General features: G+C 40.0%; 1 protein-coding gene across 3 annotated transcripts in view; it reads left to right on the top strand.

The window, feature by feature from the left end:
* The window catches only part of cadm1a (cell adhesion molecule 1a), a 347324-nt gene that overhangs the window by 317845 nt on the left and 13404 nt on the right, over positions 1-16075 (top strand). For 2 of the 3 annotated variants that reach the window (XM_061085532.1, XM_061085531.1), the window contains one exon: positions 4902-4934. The exons of the other annotated variant lie outside the window; for it this stretch is intronic. In XM_061085532.1, the coding sequence (XP_060941515.1) occupies positions 4902-4934 (33 nt within the window). The remainder of the gene's footprint in view (positions 1-4901; positions 4935-16075) is intronic. 3 annotated transcript variants of the gene reach the window in all.

The following is a 16075-nucleotide window of genomic DNA, read 5'->3' as shown; positions in this document are numbered from 1 at the left end:
AAGTATTCTATACAGTGCTGTTATGAATCAGCTCATATTATTTTTACAGTATTTGATGTATGTTTGGATAGTGGACTTTGCTAAGTTGTGTTTCTGTCTTTGTTTGCATGTGTTAGAATACTTTTGTGTTGTTACAGCTTACAACAGGTGATGTGCTGAGAGGCAGTCTGGTGCACATCGGCAAAAAAGTTTTTATAGGTGGAAGATTAAGAGCCGTCAGTGACGCTGGAAGAATGTTTAAATATACCCTTGTTAAGTTTGAATACATTGGTTTTCACAATTAGATCGACTTTTAATTTATCAGAGCACGAGTCAAAATACTTTCCACACTTAGTGTCCAATATGAGCTTGAATCATAGTAAATCCATCAGCTCCTAACAAGTAGCAATAATAAAAACAAGTTATTGTTTTAATTTATTGTCATTGCACCAACAACGAAATTAGGATTTTGTCCTTTCTTACTGGATTCAAACCAACATGCAGAAGTTTGTGTAGGGTAAATCTCTCGCTGAAAGGAATGAGATAGTTTCTGTATCGACAGAGGTCTATGTTGGAAACAGCAAAATTCTGGGAAATACAAGAAACCACAAACTAAAGCTGTGGAGCAGAGGAGGCTGGTCCGAAAAAGTGGATCCAACTCGAAAAAAAAAAGTAATCATGCAGCCAGCGGGGACGCCCAGCAGTGTCCTGGCATTTTCCATAGTGCAGGATTCCACATAATGCATTTTCTGCCAATATAATTATGATTGACATGCAGTTATCTCTGCATGTTGAGCTGGATGTCACGTCACAGTCGGCCTCCAAAGGGCTCATGGGAAGCGTGGCCGGTCGTCATGGCGCTGTGTCCACGGTCGGGGGGGACGCGGCCCGCCAGGAGCTGACCGGTGACGCTGGAGATGGTGAACGAGGGGGGGGAGGCTGCTCAAAAATGTACAGGCAATCACTCAGCGGCAGACATATTGAACGGCCCCACATGGCGGCCGCCCACAGTGTAATGAGGCCACGCTGCCTTTTCTGTGACACTAATGAACTCGAGTACATGACTGCCTCCGAGCAGTGACGGAGATAAAACACAAAAAGGCCTTTGTTGCTTTCTGAGATGACCTTGAGTGAACCGCTGAGCTGAAAGATGAAAAGTCGCACATTTCTTAAAGGAGACATGTTTTGCTCCGAGACAGGTTGATCATTTGAATTATTACTTCAAGGTTTTAATGGTCTTATGTTCAGAGAGCAGGTCACACCCATCCTGTGCGTCGCTGCAGCTCCTCCTTTCAGCCTCTGTCTCAAACACCTGCTGTAAGCTCCTGTCTCTTTAAGACCTTCCTCCTGAAGGTCCACTCTGTTATGATTGGTCAACCACTTCTAGTGTGTTTGGAAATGTCGGCCTCCGCTCTAGCTTTATGTTTTGTTGGCGACCGGCCGCTACGTGCAAATGTGAGTAATAGAGTTTGGATTCCCGACCCGAGTCCGTCAGTAGATGTCCGGTCTGGTTCAGACAGAAATTTCTAGCGCTAATTTCGGTTTCAGTCACATTGGCTGCGCTATAGCTGCGTGATATTTTACTCCGCACGTGTCTGTAAATGTCTGTTGAGGTTGGGTTTGTTCTTTTTCTCCTGGGTTTGGTCGAATTTGGATAAAAAATTGTGGCCTGACCTGTATATTCAGGACGATATGAGGACCACACAAGCTACTTTCTTTACTTTGGGCTTTTACATACCTATAAAACACGTGAGACAAAAGACAAACTGAAAAACCAACTTGAGCTACGTCATGAGTCCGTGCTAATATACTGTCCCACTTCCTCTGTCCTCGGTCCAAATGCCCCGGAGTGCAGTTTCTCTGCCCATTTACTGATCTGATTAATGATTTAGATCTAACACAATAACGTCTGCTCCACTGGCCACCGGTGACAATTTGACTAATTTAATCAGAATCTATAATTCTGTGGTTTAGCTAAAGGTCCATTTCAGTCAGGAGGCACCTTTTGTTTTTTTAGTTTCCCTTTATGAACACATCTTCACAATTAGATTTTGGTTTATTTTATTGTAAATCTACATTTCAGCGAATTTGCCTGTTGTAATCACCAGTTGAAAAAACTGATATTACCTCTCAGGCTGCGGTGAAGCAGAAGCCAGACTAAAAATAAACCAAATGTCAAGCTCCCTGTTCTGTCTCAACAAATATCAGAGTAATTAATATGCAACAGTAAATATCACACGATATTGATAACCGGTCAAGTAGCTTCCTGTTTGTTTCATTAAAGTCAGACGAGGGAAAATGTTCATTTATCGTCTTTTTATCCTGGAAAACAAAGTAATTGTGCAGATCTGTAAAGTGTGCAACTTCTTTACGAGTCACTAAAACCCAAATACAGTTCTTTGTCTTGAATCTTAATGACACATCTGTATCCAGACTGGAGGAGCCAGGGATCTAACCACCTTCTGATTAGTGGACGACCCGCTCTACCTCCCGAGCCACGGTCGAACCCTCGGTTGATCACGTAGATTCTATTAAAAGATCGACTTCAGAAACTCCTCCATGTTAGTTGACGGGACATAAACCAAACAGAAAAATCACAGTACATGTTGAAAAGTTGGTTTGGATGGTTTCCTGTTTCTGCTAAGTTTGGTTTTATTTAACTATTAGATGCTATTAAATAAAGATACTCTGAAGTGAACTCTAAACCTTCTTTAAAACAAGCTCACGTGTGTGATACCGTAAAGTCTGAATTGCAAACTCACAACTTTCCCTGTCACCTACAAGCTCTTGTTTAAAAACCTGCCAGTTTAACAGAAAACCTAATCCTGTAGATAACATAACGCTGAGGCTCTCGTAGTGTTTTCACTGAACCCAATAAGCTCAGAAGTCGTCCCTCTAGCGACCGGCCTGTGGCTTCATGTGGCTCCGACAGGCCTCAGCTACCCAACAAGGAGAAATGGATCCTCGAGCTTCAGGTCTTCTAAGACGGACCTGACTCAGTCTCACCTTGTCTTTGTCCCTCTCACCCTGAGCCTCTGGCAGCAGGGCGGAGGTGTGGCGTTGGCCTGCTGCTCCCTGAACATCTGCCCAGCTCCTCCACAAACATCTGTGTGTGAGTTGACGGCTCACAGGCTGCGCTCCAGTAGCAGCGTAACGATTAGTTCATCTCTCTTTGTGTGTTTTATCCTTCCAGACTTAAACAAATGTTGTTGTTATCACTTCAGATTCATGTCAGTGCTCTGACTGTGTCGAAAGGTTGAAATGTTCTTGCACACATGCAGAGATAAACGTTCTGTTTGTTGGTGGCAGCATCTTTACTCTCTTAAGTGTCTTTACAGCACCACTGGGTTCTCACTCCAGCACAGGAAGGTGCATCTTTCTACCTTGGCTATGAAACAGTGGACAGTAGGAGTCTGCTTGGTAGTTACAGTGTGTGTCTGTGTCGGGGGTCAGATCAAATCAATTCGCTCAATTCAACTCTGTGGTTGTGTTTGCAGCAGGTTGATGAAACAAGGGGGAGTGAAATCTTGTTTTAACACATGGGTTTATTCTTTTTCAAGATTGGGAACCTGCTAAGATATAAAAATTGATAAAATTTGGCCACAAACTAAACATAATTAGAGCGCAACCGATGTGGCTTTTTGGGGATAATGTCAAAACTATTATTGGGGAGTAATGTTTTTCTTATGCTGATTTATCGGCCGCTTTTATCAAACTTTTATAACAAAGAAATGTAATTACAGCTTGAATTTGTTATTATATATATAGAAATAGAAAGAAAACAGAAGATAAGTGCACATTTATCCTGTATAATTTTTCATTCAGTGCATATTGGTAAACATAAACGCTGATGTCTATATATGTACTTATTTGTATTTTTATCATCCAACCAATAACTCTAAGCCTATATAATCATCTTTAAATAACTTGTTAATCAAATCATGTACAAACATATGTTTATATCTTATAATCATCAAGGAAAGAAAGTGTTTCAGCACTTTTTTAATTTACAGTGACTTTATACACACACACACATATTTATGTTAATAACAGAGACAAATTCACCAAATTCATTATTCATCATTTTCCTCCTGAGCAGCCGAGCCGCTGATAAAACTGCTGATGCAGGTCGAAGCAGCGGGAAAGATCGAAGCCGGGACACACAGAGGTCACACAGAGGTCATAGGCAGAGGGAAACTCTACGATTACAAGCAGCCACTTATCAGATCATCTAATAGCATCTGGAACACACTATCTGCTGCTGGAATCAAAGGTTATATCCACTTTTCCCAAACGCTCACTGTAGCAATGCAGTCAAATGTGAGGCTAGGGGACCGATCACGAGGAAAAGTCGTACGTCAAAAAACCTTATCCTGGCCCGACTCATCTCCAGGACTTCGCCCGAGTCGCTGCCATCGGAAGCTTCTCCTCTGCAAAGTGTTTTTTTTCCCCGAGTCATGCTCTGTTAAACCGGAGCAGCTGCACAATTATTTTCTCCTGATAGTTTGTCTTCGCTGCCAACAGCGTCTACATGATAATAGTTCCATCCCTATCTCCTCAAGCAGTCGCCACACTCCCCTCTGTATGCAACGTCCAGTGTGTGCAGCGGGAAAGTGTGTGTTTTGCCAATGAGTGTGTGTGTGTTGTGTGTGCGGGTGTGTGTGTTTGTAAAGCTTTTGTTTATCTCTGCACTGCCTTTGGTTCCCTTTGATTTCCCGTAAGCCTTATGTCTTTTGTCATGTTCTGGTCTTCCGAATGCTTGCTTATGGGTGTCATTTGTTTTCTTCCCACTGCCTCCCTCCCTCCCCTCCCTCCCCTCCCTCCCCTCCCTGCCTCTCCCCCATTTCTCCTTTATTTGCATGCTGTTCCTCCTGTTCCACACCTCCCTCCACAACTGCCATGTCCTCTCCCTGTGTGCTCAGACTCTGCGCCCAGCACTGAACCTGCAGCTCATGGTTCGTATCTCTACTTTTTTTCCTCTTTTGTTTATTTACTTTGTTGGTGTTTCTTTAAAGTGTTTCCTGTCTCTGCAGCATGACAACTTTCTTTACTGTTGCACTGTCGATGTTGTTGTTGTTTCTGGGAATGTAAGCTGTGCCCCTGCTGTCACTCACGTATTGATCACAGTGAAATGTCTTCCGATGCCACACAGCAGCCGGCCGAATAAACAGTCAGGCTGCATTTTATACCTTTACATTTCTGCCACTTTAATTGTGCCAAAAAGCTGTTTATTTCACTTAGTGTCACTGCATAGAGGCGAACTTAGTATAAACATATCCCCCCCCTCCCCCCTCCCATAAAGAACTGCTCCTGTGAATTGCTCCAACTAACCAATTACTGTGTTTCCCTGAAGGTGCCACAGAGGAGTAAAACCCTCTCTGAGGCCAGGACTGATTATATCAACAGCGTGAAATGATTCTATGTCGAGGCAAAATAGACTCAATTTACTCGTTTTCATTAACATGAATGAAGATGATTCGCATCATTTTCTCATTTTGCGTAATTTGCATCTCCACCCCCCACCACCTTTTTTTATTATTATCTGGTAATTTGTGTGAATGATAATGATCGTGTCTTCTCTGGAAGTCTAAAAAAAAGAGGGCTCAGTTTTCTGAAACCTGACATTGAGACTCATTAGGAATTTATATTTACCTCAGGTGTTGCAAGAGCCCAAAAATGTATTTTAATATTATAATAATAGTGGACTTACAATCAGAAAATGACTGGAGACATAACTCTAATAATATCATCCATACTAATGGATGTGTCAATAAAAAACTTGTTTGTTACCAAGTTCATTGGATCAAATAAGATTGATTTTTGCTGCCTTTAAGAGATTTGCTCGTTTCAACATATGTAACCGTTAATACTTCCATGAGTCCTTTATCGTGGTCGTGGTCGTGAAGTAATATCTCCACTAGAGGGCAGCGACAAACATGACGAAGAAGGAAGAGGTTTAAAGAAAATGGACGAAAGAAAATATTTGTCCAAATAGTCTTTTCATCTCTCCACAAAAATACATCTTATTGAATTCTTAATTTCTCATGATTTCACATCTGACAGAAAGACAGAAGCATGATTTTAAAACCAAGACATTTGTTTAAGTTGGGGAAACCAGGAATAAAAGTTTAGCATCAATCATATAGTTCTGAAAAGTTCTTCCCACGGAGGCTAAATGGTAAAGAATCAAGCTCCCCCCCCCCTTATTATTTCATGATGTTTACTGCAGTGAGTCTCTGTACATGAGCGATGCATATAGAACTCTACATGAATACAGAAAACTATCCCAGTGGTGAGTATCAATAACAGATATTACCTGTTTGAAGAAGCCATGCTGACGTGTTTACTGCAGTTGTGTGGGAGCGGTCTTACATTATGCAGTACAGTACTATATACTGTGGTCCCTCCTCTGGATTGAAGGTGGGCATCATATGGATATAGATATTTATTCTCACATCAAATCACTACATCATGTATTATTTGATTTGATTAGATTTTTATATATATATACATTATGTAATATTAAATTGAAAGAAAGAACAGTACCAGGTCAAATGTAAAATATCTAATTAGCTTCTAAAGAGCCTTGCTACATAGGTTTACATATGAAGGAAGAATAGCAGAGTAGTATTTCCTACGCATGGTTGAGTTTATTTTTAATGAGCATTAGCTTGTTGAATAGATCGCGGCCGCGCCACCGGGACGTCAGTGGCTCCTCCCACCCGTGGCGTCGACTCGGCTGCAGCGGCGTCACGTCTCCTCCACGTAAACGAAGCTGGCAGCTCGGGCGGCTCCGGACCACAGATGCTTTATTCTTCTGTTCTTTGAGATGCATTTACGAGTTTTTGAATGGTTGCCCCAGATGTTGTGTCTCGGCTGATAATCATTTTTTAAATCTTGGTAATTAACCGCGGTGATGCATCATGAATATTTTATTCATCTTTACTGGAAATTAAAGACTTTGGACACAAATGCGGAACAGGAGCAAGATTGCAAAGCTAGTAACGAGCTGTTGGAAGCAGGAACCTCAGGTTTATACAGAAAAACACCTTCAGCTGCCTACAATACATTATATATAGATTCAAACTACACTGACAGTGAAAAATAGTAATAATCTGGAACCTGAATTCATCAAACTGCTCAAATTGACTTTGACAGGTGATTTATTTTTGGTTATATTGGGCGATTGGCCTTTATTTAGCAAGGCATCTTCTAAATAAAAAAATATTATCGATGCCATATATTGTTAGTTGAAGTTAAAAGAACTTGCTTGTGTAAAAGTTGTCGCTCGAAGTGATAAACCTTGATTATGACTCAAATCTGCAGCTGCACTCGGCTTGGTGGAGCTTCACAGTGAGTTTCCAGCTCGTTGTTCAGCTGTCAAGGCCGAAGTTTCACTGCGTTGGTTGATGTTTGTGTCACAGCAGAACTCTCAGGCCGCAGCAAACAGCTATTCTCTGACAGAAAACTCTGAAAAACAACAGTGTACTCGCTGACAAGCACAAAACAAGAGAGAGAGACTTGTTTACAATTAAGATTTACAACTTTTTAGTTTTTACAGGTTTGAGAGAAAATTTGTTTAACCTGTCACTGTATGTTTACAGCAAAGTCGAAGGTATCAGACAGTTTCATAACTTGCACTTTAAGCTCACTGGCTGTCTAAATACCAAGTGACACTAATAACTACATTCACGTCGTTCTGATTTGTCTGTTTTTCAGAAACAAAGAATAAAATGATATTCACCCACAGCTCATTTCGCTCTTGTAAAATATTTGAAAAGGGCAAAAGAAGACGTGCTTAAACCAGATTAATGGATTTGCACGGTGCATTGGTGGAGACGGGGGGTTCATTAATATGCACATAGTATTTGGTGAATATACATTAGCGGGAGGTTCAGGTGTCGTGGAGAATATTTCATTTTAATTAAAGCACATTTCGTCCGTACGGCTTATTCTGATGTGAAATTGGGTTTTTCAGTGCGACTGCAGTTTGTTTTTGTGGCAGTCGACAAACCATGAAATCCCTTTTCTTAATGTAGATATAACCTTAAACACAAGCTCACCACGTATCGATCACTTCTCCTACGTCAGATCATTCTCTGTTTGTTTTTTCCTTGGAGGTTAAAGCTGCTTTATTTTGAAGCTATTAAACCTTATTTTCTTTAGAAGACGAAACAGTAAATGCAGCTCGTTAACGGATGTTCACAACGATGATCTCACTGTAAAAATGAGACACAGATTTTATGTTATTTACTGTAAAAGTAACCAAGGTCAACATTTACACATGAATTTTTAAGGAGACATATGATGCTTTTTCAAGTGATCTCAATATTAGAGCACGTAAACCCATAAGAATAATTTTTCATAGTCTTGTTCAGAGTTTAATTGTAAAGCTCGTAAGATACAAACTGCTTTTTTAAAGATGTTTTTAGGACTAATTCACCTTTTATTGAAAGGACGGAGGGAAAGAAATGCAGCAAAATATCTGCTAACTGGATTTCTATCAGACCCAAAGCAATCTGTTTTTAATTCAGAAAGTTTTGATTTAGAATATTATTATTATAAACTTTTCATAATGATTGCGAAAAACACCTTTAAAATTGTAAATTGCTTTCACATATGCTAATGCATTAAGGTTAGACAGGTATGAAACCAGCAGGAGAGTCACGGCTGTCAATCACACCCACACGTCGTCCCCATGTGGGAGTCCGGGCATGAATAGTAAATATAGACATCGATTGGATAAATACTGAATCGCTGTGTAATGACATGGATTTCAAGTCCAGGTTCAATGAATATTAACACTGATGATAAAACAGAGAGTTGCTCTATAATGAAGAAAGTCTTCTCAGGCGGTAACCACACATTTATAGTGTATGTTTAACTTGTCTGTCACATTTACTGAGGTGGGATGTAATAAGGTACGTTTACTTTTCTAACTGTACTTTTATTAAATTGTTCATGTGTCTGTACTTCATTGAAGAACATTTGTTTAAGGTACTTTTACCTTTCACACTTTATCTTATATCACGTAAAGGCAAACTGCAACCAAATATATCTTTAAAAATTCAGACTCAACCACAGTGATAGGATACACTCAACAAGTACTTTTTAGTATATTTAATAGCGATATTAAAGTTGAGAAGTTAATTTGCCACTTTTCCTGAATGCCTGAGTACATGTTTGTGTATTTATTTATACTTTTAATTAAGTAAAACTTTTGACTGCCTTCTCCACCGCTGCACTTTCCCCAGTGTTGCCCTGATACCATGGAAACAGCAGCAGATAATGATAATAATAACACATATAAGTGTGTTTTAATCAAGTTAATGTTTTTTATGCTTTAACAACAAACAGTATTACTTTTACCTGGAGCACGTAAAAACAACCAGAGGGTCGGCCGAAAGAAAAGCTTTGTTTAAAACATGAACATAAGTGAAGCCTTAAAATAACCTCACATTAGCTGCAGCTGTGGACTCCTGCTTTCACCATGGTTATGTTTATATTAGAGCTGTCAAACGATTAAAATATTTAATCGCGATTAATCGCATTTTGTCATAGTTAACATTGCGATTAATTGCAATTAATCGCAAATTTGTATCTATTCTGAATGTTCTTTCATTTATTATTTTTCCATAATTTTACTTTCGTTTTAATGCTCTTATCAACATGGAAAAGTGGATTGGCTTGCTTTATGCAAATGTTTTATATTATTGAAAAACAACATTGCCAAACAGGGCGGTACAAAATAAAATTATAAAGTGCACATTTCAGGTAAACAAGGACTCAGCCTATAGTGCAGTTAAACCATGGCTTAATATTTTCTTTTTTTCAAGTTTGCTGTGAACATAGCAGTCAGTCCTCTTATTTCAGAAACAATGAACCATAACAGTTAGGTTACCAATAAAAGGTAAGCCTACTACCTCTTTGCTTTAAGCTAGCTACTCAAACAGACAAGCAACAAATAACAAACAAACAAAATACACAGGCAGGTGTCGGCCTACTTTGAAATAAATGAAACACAGAACTTTGTAGGGCTATTTGAGTCCTCCCCTTATTTGTGGAAAATGTATGAAATAAGAAGTACCCTATTTTTAAATAAATAAAAACATATAGCTGCAGCCTAATAGTGTAACGGACTGGGTTTATGTTTATGTTTGGTTTTGACGTATGCTCAGTAAAACACTGTTGAAGGAGCGCTCTGATGTCTGACGGTCAGTGAAGAGGTCTGGGTGGGACATGTGACTGTTTGGACCAATAGGATGGGGGGATCGGGGATCAATGAGGAAGTGAAGTGTTGATGTCTGCGAGTGACGGAGTAACAGCGAGAGGTGCACATGTTCGTGTAGAGGAAAATACCAGTTACTAAACCACGAAGAAGTTCCGTGTCCTGTGGGACGCTACAATAGCTTTAAAATATATATTTTAGGTGGCGAAATATTAAAACAAAAAGCGAGAGCAGGTCAGACTGGAGGCGAAACACAGATACTGAAGCTGCAGCTGCAGCTCTACTTTAACTCGAGTTAAAAAAATTGACGGCGTTAAAATGGGTTTGCGTTAACGCCGTTAATAACGCGTTAAACTGACAGCCCTAGTTTATATGCAAAAAAGGGAGAGGAGGTAGCTGGACTGAGCCGGGGAATCAAAGAACTTGTGCACATGGTTCACAGTTGCCATGAAACCCGAGATTTCACTCCTAGCAACAACAATATTATCCTTGAACAAACACATTTACAATTATAGCAATTACATCCGGGATTAAGCCTTATTCTATACTTTTCTCAATGTGAAAAGAATCAACAGAGAAATTGTTATGTTATTCTCTGTGCTGTACACATCCTGTTTTTTTTTTTAACATCTATTAAATACGAAGACGTCCCTCAATGTTACGCTGAACGACGTGTTCCTTCATGACCAGGAACACGGGTGAGCAGCGGTCAGACTCTTCATTTCCTTTATGTATTAGAAAAATCGTGCACTTTTGACAGAGAATAAACAAACCAGCTGTAAACTCACCAACATGTCTTCAAAGTGACATTTTGTGAATTATTCTTGTGTGAAATTGCACGAACACAGAATCTGAACAGATTATTGAAGCACACTGTGTTTTCCCAGCTGCTGTCGTTCTTTGTGTCTTTTTAACAAATTTGGCGTCTTCACTCCAAACCACCAGGAACTTTTCTGGACCCCAAAAAAATCATCCTCGGTGTCGACACCATCACGAACGTGAGCGAAATCGATTTAGAAAGCTGAATGCATTTCATTCGCTGCTTCCTTCAAGTGTCATACATAATCATTTAAGTGTCAACAGGGCAAATCATTCTGACGTCTTTAAAAAGTGTTAATTAACGTGTGTCTCTCGGCGGTGAATGGGTGACACCGAGTCGGAGCCGGTTATGAAAGCATCCGTGCTGACCGGCTGCCTCCCGGTATCCTCTCCCATGCTGTTGCCATAGCGATGCCCCCGCTTGTCGTGACTAACAGAACAGGAGGAAGCCGGGACTCGACTGAGCTGGAAGGTTCTTCTTCCCAAGATCGTCCATTTCCCTCTGAAATAGGCCGGGTACAAAGAGTTGATGGTAGAATAAGAGAGTCTCAGAAACACCGACTTAATGATGGACTTTACTATCACACATGAGGATAAACTCCTCTGTACTTTGGCCCCGGGAAGCTCGATAAAGTTATTTTGGCTTTTGAGAACCGCAGAGTTTAAGGGGTTTTGTGAAAAACAAAAACTAGAGTTATCAGCACATCCTGTAAATGTGCATGTGCTAGAAAAGCACTGAAGCTTTTCTATGTTGTTGTGCAGGAAGGAGAACACAACAACAAGTGAACAACAAGTTTGCACAATCATGGCTTCACACTTTTTGAGCAAACCCCGGCTTCATCTCAGTGAAATTAGCTCTGAGAACTAAATAGACGATTCAGGTGGCGAAGAGAATCTACAAAAACACACAAATTATACATAGAAAAAGTTATTTTAGATCAATTCGCATCTTTTTTAAATGTTAAAGCCAGTTTTCTAAAAGCTAAATTAATCTTGTTTCCCTAAAAACAATAAAAAAAAATCACATCTTGCATATTATGTCAAATATAATATATATATGTAAGGTCTTATAAGTTGTTAAGTTTGATAAACCCCCAGCCAGCACGACGATTGTTGGTGTCAACCATGAGAAAAATATCCTTTTATTATTGTTTTCTAATGAAATCATTACTTTATGTATTCAAGAATATCTTTCTTAAAGCCTCTTTTCTATTATCTCATGTTGCTAAATGTCCTTGTTGTTGAAACTCAGTATAAAAACTTCTGATAAACTCGCCTTTAAACGAGCAAACAGCAGATCCACAGAGCGAAGGAGCAGCTGAACACAGACAAAGAGACACATTCTTTTCAGAAATCGAAGGTATTAGACTCTGGTTTTGTTCAGGTCATCAGCACCGATGTTAATGTGATTTCAAGATGCTGAACAGAACAAGTGCTGCCCTTAGGTGCTCTGTACAGTATGAATGTGTGAATGTGTCATCACAGAAACACTCTTATATAAATAACAGACCATTTCTGTCCCTGGTGTCCAGCAGCAAAGTGAGACAATCGTGCTCATCAGGACTTTATTCCTTTGTCGTCTTGCATGAGGTCATTCAACTCCCTGCCAGTCGCCTCTTCCTACATGAAACAGAAAAGACACAAATGTGGATCGGCAGGCGGTCGAGCGGTGTTTGCTCTTCTCCTCTCGCCCTCCATCTCCTCACTCTTAATGAAAGGGCACGTTGGTGGAAGGTGTCAGTTGCTTTAGCTGATGCCGAGCTGCACTGACTAATTTCCCATCTGGAAAGAGAGCACGTCTGGAAAGGACACACCTGCCAACGCGGCTGTCAGCCGGCGTGTGAAAGCACCGGGATAATTGAGCCGCCTCGGAGATCTAGCAGTGGAGAGGAATACGGCCCTTTAATGGCCACTTTGCTCACAGTGGGACTGTGGGAGGTGAGTCACAGGACTTTCCACTTTAATCCAAGGACTGAGCTGTCACATTTGGATGTCATTAAAGAGACAAGGCATTCATTAAATGTTAAGGACACAATGTGCCAAATTGCTGCCGGGGCAACTTTGGAAAGTCTTTAGTTAATGGAGAAGTTTATCTCTCGTCTTTTGTTTTATGTGCAGGAAGGAAAGAGAAAAGGGTTTGTTTTTGAAAATCTGGCAAACTTCCCTAATGTCGTTCCTTTTTTTTTTTTTTTACACTGAAGTCATCAGGCGTGGAGTCGGCGCAGCTCAGGAGATCTTAAGGTTGAGCGGCCGTCACAGGGACAGATGGCGCTGCCAGCTTCTGGCCACGTGACGTATCAGAAGGTTAAAGGGACGAAGCTTCATGTTCCTGACAGACGCAACACGGGTTTAATGATCGCGGGCAAACAAAGGAATTTGTCGGTTTGATAATGATGAGAGGACTTTGGCCTCAGCTTCACCTCGGGCACGGTGAACCGCTTTCATGGAATAAACCTTTTTTCACGCCTTGAAATCATATCTCTGTGAAAATACAATGATAAACTGAACATCGTGGTGGAATTAATGAGACTATAAAGTTACATATCCCCTGATATCTATCAGATAAATCATTTTAAAACAAGATGAGATCTAATAAGATGATTGATGTCAATAGAACACTGTCAATCTCCGCTATTCATTTATATTTGTTGTGTTTACATCAACTTTCATCTGTGCATAAAGACATTCTATATCACTTGGGTAACTCAGTAATGCTTTATACCTTTAGTACTCGACAGTTCTTTTAAATTAAATCACAGAATATCAAACACTTTTTTCATCAAGGTCGAATCAGTTTCTGAGAACTTGGTAAAAATAATAAAGAAGTAAAAAATACTTTGATCTACCACAAAATTGAATCTTTCTTGTTCTTCTTTCTTTCTCAGTTTTTTCGTTATCCTAATGGTAAACAAATAAATATACCAACGATAAGGAGTGAAAACATAACCCTGAAGGTGATAACAACTAAACATGACAATTTATCCCACTTCTAAGTAGCATCACAATCTATAAACAAACAGCATATGGCTTCCAAGGCTCAAAGTGACCACGACAAAGCTGTAAATAGAGTAACAAAACATCTCAGTCAGGTGTTTGAAGGCGTTAAAGATTTTTCTGGTCGATACATTTCACCTCAGCTACACAGACGCAGGATTTCCTGGGTCCCAGCTGGTCAACAAATGTGTGGAATATCTGAAAGGTGTTTGTTTTTTTGTTTTCGAAAAGGGGAAAGTTACAGAATGCGATGAATTCTCTCAGGAGGCCACAGGAGTCAACGGGTCGGGTTCGCCTGAGTCACTGCAGAAACACAACAAAGTGGAGTTTCCAGCGTGTGTGTGTGTGTTCCACATTCGCTTTCCGCCCGCTCCTGATTCTAAGTGAGTGCAGAGCAGCTTCTCACCTTTTAGGGGAAGAAGAGATGGATTTTTTTGCAGCTCAGGAAAGTGCTGTGATTTGGTGAGTCCATTATAGAGAATCTCACATCAGGGCCGTGATAGAAACTCTTCATTCCAGACGCACGTGTGCTTTTTTTCTATGTGCACACACAGATAGACGTGTTTGTATTTGAGGCTGGAACTCGGCGGTTTGTCTTCAAATGAGACACACAAAAAATCCTTCTCCTCTCCTCACTCGCCACCTGCTGAAAGTTGAGTCCAACTGGCTCCTCACATGGTTTCAAAACTGTTTTTTCCTGTGTCATAGATCTGAGGCTTTTAATCAGGCTGAACAACAGTTTAAAAAGTGGAGTGAGCCAACAAGGGCCCACATCTCTCATGTAAATTGTTCTGCTGGAGAGTGATACTTGTGGAGGGCAGAATTGTCGAGCAGCTCCTACTTTTCAGTTGACTCATCGCACAATTAATACAGTCGCACACTCGTTACACCGAGCAGTTGTAGATATCAGGTTTGCGAATCCTTCCTGTACAACACGCTTAGTTTCTCTACATTTAAAATGTGCATTCACTTGTTTCTTCTTAACCTTACATCGGTGATATCACTGTGTTTTTCTCGTGTGTGTCCTTTTCTTTCACCAACACTCTCTGCGTTCAGCGACCAGATGCACAAACCGAAGAGACGACATCGCGTTAATCCAAACTGTCAATCATCCCCATCTGTCGCGGCGCTACCTGCTGAAACGATAACACCTGCACCGCCGGAGCAGCCGCGCTCCGACTGCTGTCACATTAACTCTCGCCAGACCTTTTGGAAAATCGCCTGCCAGAACAATTTAGCACATTTCCTATCGTCGTTACATATAAAATAACAATCAACTTAAGTGTGATTGCTGATAGATATGACGGTGGAGGCTTATTGATTAAATGTATCGTGTCCTCAGTTCATCAGCTTCCTCAGTGTGGACGACTGCAGGAACAGAAATTAAGATTCTGTTTAATTGGGTTTTATTCCCATTTTAGTCAGTTATGAGTTTAGTTATCAGTTATTTTAATAACCCCCCCTTATTGCTGATTTCATCTAAATTTCTATTCTACCTTTCTTTTTTATTTTATTATCAGCATAATGATGGATAAGGGAACAATCTGTTTAATGCAGATTCAAATACATATATTATTATCTTGCGTTTGAATCTTAAAGGTTTTTAGCCATTATGCTGTTTTCATATACTTTTACTTTCACTTTCATGTATGTTCCTATGCTGATATTTACTTATAAGCATGAATCATCATAGTATAAATCAATTTAAAAAAAAATAATAATAATAATAATAAATAAGTAAATATATAATGACTAAATGTGAAAGCAATGGCGGTGGAGACATTTCGATAAAAACTCAAATGTAAACTTCAAATCAGCACAAAACAAAGTTCACTGCTTGCCACAACCATAAGTATCACATCCTCTGGGAATCATGAATATCTATAATAAAAGATGATCTTGTAATATCTGTACACAGTTAATAGAAACCAATTAAATAGCAGCAGCAGGACATTCCAGCTGATTATTATCTTCATAGAGGAACGATCACTTTCACCAGTACCAGCTACAAACAGGCTGATGGGCTTAAAAGCTGGATGGTTTCTCTCATGTTCC

Source organism: Limanda limanda, chromosome 14, assembly GCF_963576545.1.
Source record: "Limanda limanda chromosome 14, fLimLim1.1, whole genome shotgun sequence".
Lineage (NCBI taxonomy): Eukaryota > Metazoa > Chordata > Actinopteri > Pleuronectiformes > Pleuronectidae > Limanda > Limanda limanda.
Note: the sequence above shows the minus strand (reverse complement) of the source record. Positions and strands in the feature narration are given on the sequence as shown.